The following is an 11504-nucleotide window of genomic DNA, read 5'->3' on the forward strand; positions in this document are numbered from 1 at the left end:
TTTCTCATACAAAAATTACACACACATTGTTATGTAACCCAAGTTGCTCTCCCTATACTAGGACAGCACACTCCTCCCTTCCACCCCGGATTTCCTGTGTCCATTCAACCAGCTCCTGACCCTCTCTACCTTTTCATCTTGCCTCTAGACAGAAGCTGCCCATTTAGTCTCATGTATCTACTTGAGCTAAGAAGCACACTCTTCACAAGTATCATTTTATGTGCCATAGTCCAGTCTAATCTTTGTCTGAAGAGTTGGCCTCGGGAATGGTTTTAGTTTTGGGCTAACAGACAGTCTGGGGGCCATGTCTTCTGGGGTCCCTCCAGTCTCAGTCAAACCATTAAATCTGGTCTTTTTACTAGAATTTGAGTTCTCCACCCTACTTTTCTCCTGCTCTGTCAGGGACTCTCTGTTGTGTTCCCTGTCAGGGTAGTCACTGGTGGTAGCTGGGCACCATCTAGTTCTTCTGGTCTCAGCAAACTGCTGACCTTTTGGTTAGCAGCCAAGCTATTAACCACCGTGCCACCAGGGCTCCATTTTACTACATAGTAAGTTTAATTCAGTTTTTCAGTTGTGGCTATACTACCTTTACAATTACAAAGGATGATTTTGTCTTTTCTTACAAGAAAAGCTATTCTCCATAGAAATGGCTACATGGCTTTTTTTTTGTTGTTTGTTTTTTTTTGGTTACTATGAGAAGCAATTTAGGGTATTTTTAAATACTATAAAAAAAGAAGTAAAACTGAGTTATTAATCATACAAATCTAAGTTCCATTCTTCAATCTATTTATGAGATTTATTCCTAAATGCTAACTCTTTTCTAGGCAAAAATTATACCAAGTGAATTTTCCTGTTATGTGTTCTATATTTTAATACATGCAATAAAATGAAATATATTTTATAAGCATATATTTTCTACAATGTTCCCACTTTGTTTTTGTACATTCAAATTGTCATCAAGCTTTTATATCTCTACCATACCTAAAGCCTGTGCTAGGAGCTGTGAGATATAAAGATATATATCAAGTCCCTGCCACCAAGTTACTGATGTTTTAACTGTCTATCTGTCTATGTGTCTGTCTACCATCTTGAACTTTGTTCTCTGTTTATCTGTAAAGGTCATTTACAAATCACAAACACTCTAACATTATTATTTGAAGACATATTTCTTCTGTAACTCTTGTCACTTGAATGAAGGTCTGTTATATATTGAAGGTATGCCATCTTCATCCTTGAGAGTCTATTTGTAGATGTAACATGTTACAGCTTAAGTACATTAAAAAATAAATAAGATAGTAAGAACAATCAGTTCTTACTATTTTATATTTATATAAAATAGTTAAATTATATATATATAACAAAATATAGCCAGTGTATACATATACACACATACACAGAAATGGTCACATAATCAACACTCTTAAAGAGGCCTGATTGCTTACTCAGCACGATGGGATAGAAGTTCATCTGTCTTTTTATCATCTTCTTTTTCTCTAGGATCTTTTAAAACAAAATCAACTGGAAGAAAATTGAAAAGAAAGTTCTGATAAATAACTTTATCAATTATATTTCCAGAAAACTGCAAACTGTAAAAGTTGTTGTTCAAATTAAAATTGTTTAAATTATGTTGTTTTTCAAATAATTAGCAAGTTGTGCTTTCGTGAACAAAAGATGACCTACACTGTAAAATCCTTGAAGGAAGGGATCATTTTGAAGGAAGAGACTGTGTCCTAAGTACCTAATGCCTGGCATAAACTAGGTTCTCAAGTATTTTGAGGGTTTGAAATTAAATTTTTATGATATTCTTCAGTTCTGTCCTTTGTTGAGGGCACATATCTGTTATGGACTGAACTGTGTCCCTCAAAAATATGTGTTGTAAATCCTAATCTCTATGCCTGTGGTGATAATCCCATTTGGGAATGGGTTGTCTTTGTTACGTTAATGAGGCAGGATTAGTTACAGGGTGTATCTTGACTCAATCACTTAAAAGGAGCAGATTAAGCAAGAAGAGATGGGAGAAGATAGATGCCAAGCCACATGGAGATCTCCAAGGAACTAGGAAACAAGTTAAAGAGACATGGACCTTCCTCTAGAACACACAGAGATAAAGCCTTCCCCTAGAACAGGCACCCTGAATTCGAACTTCTAGCCTCCTGAACTGTGAAAAAATAAATTTGTTTGGTAAAGCCATCCACTTGTGGTATTTCTGTTATAGCAGCACTAAATAACTAAGACAGTATCCCTACAAATAGAAAGACTGTTTTTTGTGCTGTTGTACTTCACTAATGAAATCTGCCTAAGTGCATAATATAACAGCAATGAAAGAAACAGTATAATTAATATGTAGTAAAGAGTTTCAAATATAGGGATTACTTTCAATATAAAAAATATTTTATCTTTAATGAAGATGTATATTCAAATTAGAAAACAGAGAAATATCAATTTACCTATGGATTTTTTTACACTAAGAAGATAATCTTCTCTCATTTCATCAGACAATACAAGTATGCTATCAGTGAGGACTTTTAGATGTTTGGGGACTAAATTCAATACATGTTCCAGCCAAGAATCCTCCATTGGGGCTACATGGTCTGTATCAATTCCATGATGAATATAATAGTAATATCTCTACATAAAGGAGACAGAGGAAATGTAGATAGGTTTAGTACTATAATTTTAAAAAATTATGTTTACTGAAAATAAAACTACTAGGTAAAATTAAAGTTTTTAGGAGAACAAAGTACATCTACTCCTCACTTATCAACTGTCTTGTTACCCAACATCTCACATTTATGACAGTAGTAACAAATTTACTATTTTGCATATTAGCAAGGTAGCGGGCATGGCAGCAATGGTTGTGGAACATGCCCTCCCTCACAGATGGTCTCGGGGTGGCCTCGGGGAATCTGGGCCGCACTGCCTCACACTCTCTGCTCCCTCCTGCCGGTGAGGGCACAGCATCCAGCTGCCTCACAGGCGGGAAGCACAGGCAGCAGCAAGCCAGTGGTGCATCTGTTCAGAAGAAATGCATGCAAGTTTAATGACACCTGAAGTGAGCCAAATTGGGCCTGAAGCTTCACCTTGGTGGGGCCAGGTGCACTGTCAGGCCCCCAGTGCCCTCACAGGAAGCCCCAAGCCTTAGTGACTCTCCAGGCCGGGAAGGCAGAGAAGGCCAGGGACCTTGAACACAGGGCTTTCAGAGGTAGGAGTGGGGCCCTGGAGGTAGCTCTACTAGGGAAGCTCTGACCCAGCACAGAAGGAAGGTGAAGTGGTTAATAAACCATAGGCCATCCAGTCACACAGCCTGGCTTTATCTAGCTTTGTCTCCGCCAAGCCTCCTTCTCCATAAAGGAATAATCCATAACAGGACTCGTTACAGTGTAACAGGACTCGTTACAGTGAACAATCCATAACAGGACTCGTTGCAGTGATTAGCTGTTATTATTTCTATTATCATATTTTCTAAATTAAAAAAATCAGAAAAATGGATGGTCTGAAAACAGAAAAAAAGTCTTCCATTTTCACATAACACCAATTTTTTGTGCGATGATCTGGTCTTTGGAATCTAACCATGTCAATAAGTGAGTAATGGGTATATTTATAAAGAAGACTAAAGTATACTTCGCAATTCATTTAGGCATTATTTGAGATCTCCTAAATGTAAAAAACATATTATTATCCCAGTTCATAACTACACTGAAAAACAAATACATACTTACCAAATACATGATATACCTAACAGAGTTCATGCTGAATTAGAGTTAGACATTTGTAAATGAGTAAAGATTGGTATGTTAGTTTTTGTCCTTTTATTAGATCTTAAAAGCTGCAAGCAAATTCTTATCCATATACATTAATCTCAGGAATAGTATTCAACAGAATTTAGAAAATTTCCAATTGACCTATTAGTATTCCATATTATAATGTTACAGCTGCAATTACATGTGTGCATCAAATATTCATCTTAAAACATAGTATTATTTCTCTAATAATGAAAAATTTAACCTCAATATAGTTTCAATTTTAACCTCAATCTATTTGACATAAACACTTGTAATTTTTCACATAAAAAAGTTTGAACATCTAAATACTTTCAAACTGGCAACGTTAATCTTTGATATTTACATTTAAAAAAAAAATCTTCCGTATTTGAAATGCTTAAAGAATTACTATTTCTAAAATAAGCTTTATAAAGTGTTCATCATAAGATTAAAATAATCTCTCATAAAAAAATTAAGACATGTAAAACTTCTAGATGACAGAGGCAAGTTTTAACACAGGGAGCAGGCAGACTTGAAATTCTTTCATGGTGGTGTTAGGTGGCAAGGGAGAGAATGGTTTCCTCCATTAACCAAATAGCAATTCCATGAGACCTGTGTATTTACTCCTATGGTCACAGAGAGGAGCACAGAATAATCTCAAAAGTATAAAAGTATTTTCAAGTGTTTCCTTTAATTTCAATTACAGTGACAAAAGAAATAGCCTGTTACCAGGATGTCTTTCTCTATTGCGGAAGTGGTCGCTTTGGGAAATGTGCTTTCATCAGGGGTAGTTGAGTCTAAGCCAGCATCTTGTTGCCTAAGGAAACGATAAACATACTATTCAAATGTGTATCAAACAAAGGCAGTCAGAATATAAGACAACAGATAAAAACACCAGGACTGTCTTTTATTAAAATCGTAAGAAAAAATGTATTACTGAACATGTATACATATTTGTCGGGTGTTACGGATTGAATTGTGTCCCCCAAAATATGTGTTGAATTCTTGGCCCCTGTACCCGTGGATGTGATCCTGTTTGCAGACAGAGGTTTTCTTTTGTTATGTTAATTAGCTCATACCAGTACAGTATATAGGTTCATACCATATACCTAATCACGTCTAAGTTCTAAAAAGACCAGAAGAGACACAGAGATACCACACAGGGGGAAGACAGATGCCAAGGAACACCAGCAGATACCTGAAACTAGGTGAGAAGCTCACAGAAGAAAAGACCCTGATTTGGACTTTCAGCCTCCAGAACTGTGAGAAAATAAATTTCTCTTCTTTAAAGTGACCCAACTGTGGTATTTCTGCTACAGCAAGCACTAGTTAACTAAGACACTGGGTAACATATTCCTTCCAGAATACTTTCTTTATTCATAGAGAAACACTTACATCAGAAGTGATTTGCAAAACCTAATTCAGAGGCCACATTCTTCTTGATGGTTTTTACTCATTTCTCCTCATTACTCTAAAACCAAGCTCTCTCTTCTTTTCACTTCTATATTCTTAAAGTATTTATGGTTATCAATACGGGTTATAAAAGGAGCACTGATTCAGAGAACTTTAAATGCAGTTTTGCAGAAGATATAAACATGTTCTTTAAAAGGCCATTTCTCAGGTTTCTAGAGACACGCAACTTAGCGACTAGTGATACAGAAGCCAGTGGGCTCCTTACATGTTTATTGTTGGCTAGGTGTTCATACGGAGCCCTGGTGGCACAGTGGTTAAGACCTCAGCTGCTAACCAAAAGGTCAGCCGTTCGAATCCACCAGCCACTTCTTAGAAACCCAATGAGGCAGTTCTACTCTGTCCTACAGGGTCGCTATGAGTCGGAATCGACTCGATGGCAACGGGATGGGAATGGAAGTTGTACATATAGGAGCCCTGGTGGCACAGTGGTTAAATGCTCAGCTGCTAACTGAAAGGTTGGCAGTTCGAACCTATCAGCTGCTCCACAGGAGAAAGATGTGGCAGTCTGCTTCCGTAAAGATTACAGCCTTGGAAACCCTATGGAGCAGTTCTGCTCTGTCATATGGGGTCTCTATGAGTCAGAATCGACTCAATGGCAACAAGGTACGTGTTCATATGATATTGTAATCTTTATAGCTATAATTCAATTCAAAATCTATGCCAAATATAAGGCACATTTTGTGACTTGTTCTGGAGCACTACTGTGGGGAAAAGTACAGTTCACGTCTTTAGGAAAAATAAAAAGCTGTTAAGGGTCACTTTAATCTCTTTACCATTGAATATATCATGCTCTGGATCCAGTTTCTTCTGGGATGAATGAAGGTCAATGATGCTATAAAATACTCCTTCCCACACTAACTGTTCAGTGAGTGGCAACTGGAGGTTTACTGAATATCTAAGTTACCATGCCACAGTAGATACCCAGAATCAATCGTCTAACTTTATTTGTTGTTTGCAAACCTAAGAATCCAATATTTTGTGAACTTTACCCTTACTCTTTTCAATTATACGAGCCAGAGAAAAGAGTCAAGCCTTCAGTTAATGTCTCAGTTTAATTCAGTGCATAAACAAACAAAAACAACTCAGTTGCCATCAAGTTGATTTCAACTCACGGTGACTCCACGTGTGTCAGAGTAGAACTGTGCTCCACAGGGTTTACAACAGTTGATTTTTTGGAACTAGATTTCCAGGCCTTTCTTCCAAGGTGCCTCTGAGTGGACTCAAACCACCAACCCTTCAGTTAGTAGTTGAACACTTGACCATTTGCCCCACCCATGGACTCCTAATTCAGTACATAAACTCATTGCCATCAAGTCGATTCTGACTCCTAGTTCCCCTATCGATGGAGGAGAACTGCCCCATAGGGTTTCCAAGGAGCAGCTGATGCATTCGAAGTGCTGATCTTTTGGTTAGCAGCTATAGCGCTTAACCACTGTGCCACCAGGGCTCCAATTCAGTACACAGTGCTCAATAAATGGTTATTGAGTAAGGGAATAAGCATGAAATGAATGGTGGAAGATCTTCAAGGCAGTCTGTAATCAAGAGAGAAGACCATGAAGACTGACTGTTCTAACTGCAAAAGTGATCATTTTGTCAGTTTGATAAAAAAAGAGTATTTTTACCATTAAAAAACAAACAGTTATTAAGGTCATACACTTCATAGTGGCAGAATCTGAACCCAGGTTTCCTGATTCATGGAGTACACTACTGTCATCTCTTTTCTGTACACATAACAAGAATAATGTGCTAATTACTTCTTAGTTAAAATAACCAACTTTCATAGCTTCTTATTCCCTCATTCAACAATGCTAAGTTAAAGTATTCTAAGATCCTGCTGTGGTTGTTCAGAAGAAAGACAGAGAAACGATTTTTAGACTTTGAAAAATATGAATAAAAAATATGTAGATTTAAATGTTAGGGAAACCACTAAAAAGAACAGAAATACACTTCATAGATTCTAAACTAACAGAAATAAAGGAGGAATAGAGAAAATCCAATTCAATACAAAGCACTAAAAGGGGGGGGGAAAAAAGCAAGGCAACACGTAGTAAATAGAAAACAAAATAAGTTGGGAGACATTGACTCCACATACATAAGAAACAGCAAAAAATATAAGCAGGATTAAACATGCTATTAAAGTACAGAAACTCTACAACTGAATTTCATTAAGTCCATCTATATTCTTGTTTATAAAAGGCACAACTGAAAAATAACATGAAATGGTCAAAAGTAGACTTCTGTTTCTCACAACACGGCAGCAGAGATAATCTGAAAAACTTCCAGTACGACTCTATAAATGCTCTATAATATATCACCGAGCTTATTTTAAATGTACAGCTTTCATAAGAACAAAACAGAAGACTCGGGAGACAAACAAAATGAAACGGAAAGACACAACGATCAGCAAAAACCTGACGGTACGGCTGCCTTTGCAGGGCAGGAGCCCTGGATTTTAATGGCCATGTGGGGAAGAAGATGATTCCTTAGGCCTCAGAAGGAATTCAGCCTGTGACTCCTGCATAAAGCTGGAACCCAAGACAGGTTCTAACCTCATCTAAAGAGCTACAAATACAAGTACCGGGAGTTGTGTCAAGAGAGCTCATCTCTCCTCACCAGGGCTCAGAGCAGGAAAAAAGTTTTTTCTAAGAATTTATAACCAGAAGCCTGCGCTCCCATGAGTTTGGGTGTTGATTTTACATTGCCTGCATGATCTGAAAGCACTTAAGCCAAGAAATCAATAAAATAAGTGGACTGTCTTCATTATCTAGTGCTACTATAACAGAAATACCACAAGTGGATGGCTGTAACAAAGAGAAATTTATTCTCTCACAGTCTGGTAGGCTTGAAGTCTGAATTCAGGGTGCCAGCTCCAGGGAAAGGCTTTCTCTTTTTGTCAGCCCTGGGGGAAGGTCCTTGTCATCAATCTTCCCTGGTTGAGGAGCTTCTCAGGGCAGACTCCCTGGGTTCAAAGGACATACTATTCTCGTGGCTCTCGTTTCTTGGTGATGTGAGGTCCCCCTGTCTTTCTGCTTGCTTCTCTCTTTTATATTTCAAAAGAAACTGACTTAAGACACTACCTAATCTTGTAGATTGAGTCCTGCCTCATTAACATAACTGCCACTAATCCCACCTCATCAACATCATAGAGATAGGATTTACGATACACAGGAAAATCTCATCACATAACAAAATGGTGGACAATCACACAATATTGGGAATCATGGACTAGCCAAGTTGACACACATTTCTGGGGGACACAATTCAATCCATGACATGGACCAAGCTGGTAATATCCTAGCAGCACCTGGCAAAAGCAAACTCAAAACCACTCTAGTAGAGGCACACACTCACCCTCAATCCAGTTGCACTGGACTCCACAAATACCCCTTCTTGCCTAACAACTGTATCAACTGTCTTCCCTTCAAGATGGCCATCTAGCCAGTAAAGGGGATGATGTCATATGGGGACAGTACAACGGGGTTCTGTGGGTGAGTTACTTACCAGTATATGTCATGAAACTCCGTTTGTTCCATAAACGGCAGCTTGTGCCCTGAGAGCCATAAGAATTGAAAATGAGTATACCTTCTCCTCACTTAGCGACATGGTTAGGTTCCAAAGACCAGGTCGTTATGCAAAATCAGCATTATGCAAAAATGGAGGATGACCACATCCTTACATAACTGCCAAATTACATCATTACATAACTGACAAACCACTAAGAATCATGACCCAACCAAGTTGACAAACAACCTTAACCATCACATTCAGCATTATTCTTACCTCACACTCGGCATTCATTACTGCCAGACGTATGTTGTTAATGCACAAAACAGTCAGATAGTAGATTTTTTTTACTATTGTTGTAAATGTGAAATGATGGATAAAGACACAGCCAATAAGTTAGGAGAAGGTGTAACTAGCACAAAGATGTGAGGAAACCAGGCAAACACGAACTAGCGACTTGCTTCTGCATTGCTCCCCATGAGCCATTCTAAAACTCAGACCAGGCCAACCATCAGCCCTGCTGACACTGCTGGTCATTTCATTCCAATTCTTTTTCTACACAAGGAGACCCACAGCTCCAGAGAAGTCACCACATCACCTGAACAGACAAGCAAAACAAAAACAAAAATCTGCCCCAAATCTTCCATCAGAGCTATAATCAAAATTCTCAGAAATTCTATTCTCTCAATCAACATGAACATAGATACCTCTACAGTCTATGATATTCAAAAGTGGGACACACTTAAGAGTTAAGCTCCATCTTTCTTTCATTCCTTTTTTATACTCTGACCTCATTCCAACAGGCACCGAGGCATCCTTAGAGATGCACAGAATCCTTATATTTTTAGATAAAAATTTCCCAAGAGCTCTAGCTAGGGTAATACATATTGGTTAGTTTATGGAACTTACATAATAACATTAACAAGAGTGCTTCTAAAGTCTTCTCGTTCTTTATGTGGAGTTTTGCCCTTTGATTTGGAAGTAGATGGTCCAGGATAGTTATCATCAGTTTGGTCTAGTATTCTGGCTTTTTTTCCAAAGTGTTCCATGTATTCGGCTTAAATTAAAAAGTACAAGTTAGTCATTTTAAAAATAAGCCAAAGCATTTACATGCCTAAAATAAAATGCTGCAGTATCTTTTAAGGAAGAATTATATGCTTTAAGTTCTCAAGTAACCATAAGTGCATTTTATTTTCTTCTATAAGGAAGTTAAACTATACCTATGTTATGTCATCATAATAAAAGTCTCTATTTTAAGAATACGCAATTAATTTATTTCATAGTTGGATTAATATGCTAATGAACACAAAATTATCAATTATATTTAAATAGTATCTTCTGAAAATGAACAAGATTAAAATTATGGTAAAACCAGAATGAATACAAAACTATTTCAGAAAATTTAAAGCACTATGATGACAACTGTTAACATTATATATAATCAATTTGATGAATACTATATTTAGTAACAGTCAAAGTAATAAAAAATGTTAAGCTGACTTATTTGGAGGTAATGTTTACATCTTAAATAAAATGACTCTTGGGAAAAAAAAAAAACTCCTGAGACTCTGATGCAGAGGTAAACTCTGATTACAATAGATCCAAGTTTTATTACAAACATCTAAATTCCTAAAATATTAACTTTGATAGCATTTACAATGGCCTGAAATAACTAAGAACTGGAATCGATTATTTTCTGAGGGAAACATTTGGGAGAACTTTTTCTACTTTATAAAAATGTTAAGTATTACACTAAACGTTGTATTATCGTTTTCTTCAGAAAATGTCCTTAAATCTGAACTTAGAATATTGAAGTTCTTACCATACGACTGTTCATTTTTAACACTAAACTGTTCTGGGACATCATCATCCTGCTTTATGTTCAAATGGAACGATGGTGCTGCCTGCTGCCAGTGGGGCTTTGTACTCACCTAAAACATGAAATTTACATAGCAGTAACAGAACAATATCAGAAAAACTTTTTTTAGTGAAATGAACAACAAGTTCCAAACACAGACTTTTCTCAATCATATCAAAACACCTGGAGGACAGGCATAAACACTCAACAGCAGCTCTTATTCAAGCCTGTGAATGGCAGTGGTTTGTGACAGGAGACATTACCAAAGGCCCTGCTCTGGGTTGATGGGAACGTCTGTTACCTAAGAATGGGGTGTTCATTCCAGAGAGTCCACTTATCCTCAGCTATTGGCAAGTGTTTCTTAAGCCTTCCATTTTAATCAAAGGAACCTTCGGCTGGTCTCCAACACTAGTAAGTTCCCTCTGCATCCTAGCTCCAAAGGTCTTCCTGTTTTCATGGCTTTAAACTGCCCTAGATTGCCCTGACAAATCACAAATTTATTCCATTATTTAAGGCAAAGATCCCAAATTCTTATACTTAAAGGATCCAGGCAGGTAACATAAAAGAGGGAGGAAGACTAGTGATGATAGGCAACTGGCACTCAGCTTCAGTGCGGGTAAACAACAGGGAGTGGTGGGGACTGACGCAGACAGGAGAACACCTACATTTCTAGAAAAGCAACTAATAATTACTCTGATTACAGAATGTACGCCCGCTGCTGTTGAACACTATGGTTCTTCAGTAAACCCAGGCATGTAGATTTTAAAGGAAACTCTACATAATTTTTTATTTTATTTTTTTATTGTACTTCAGGTGAAGTCTTACAGAACAAATAGTTTCTCATGAAACAGAAGTACACATATTGTTTTATGACATTGGTTAACAACCCCACAACATATCAACCCTCT

General features: G+C 37.4%; 1 protein-coding gene across 1 annotated transcript in view; it reads right to left on the minus strand.

The window, feature by feature from the left end:
* Window positions 1-11504, minus strand: part of DNAH7 (dynein axonemal heavy chain 7) — a 270960-nt gene that overhangs the window by 242329 nt on the left and 17127 nt on the right. The window contains exons 4-8 of the mRNA XM_004378290.1: window positions 10561-10669; window positions 9648-9795; window positions 4491-4578; window positions 2448-2628; window positions 1443-1518 (exon numbers count right to left, since the gene is read on the minus strand). Of these exons, the coding sequence (XP_004378347.1) occupies window positions 1443-1518; window positions 2448-2628; window positions 4491-4578; window positions 9648-9795; window positions 10561-10669 (602 nt within the window). The remainder of the gene's footprint in view (window positions 1-1442; window positions 1519-2447; window positions 2629-4490; window positions 4579-9647; window positions 9796-10560; window positions 10670-11504) is intronic.

This window comes from Trichechus manatus, unplaced genomic scaffold, assembly GCF_000243295.1.
Source record: "Trichechus manatus latirostris isolate Lorelei unplaced genomic scaffold, TriManLat1.0 scaffold00056, whole genome shotgun sequence".
In the NCBI taxonomy this organism is placed as follows: domain Eukaryota; kingdom Metazoa; phylum Chordata; class Mammalia; order Sirenia; family Trichechidae; genus Trichechus; species Trichechus manatus.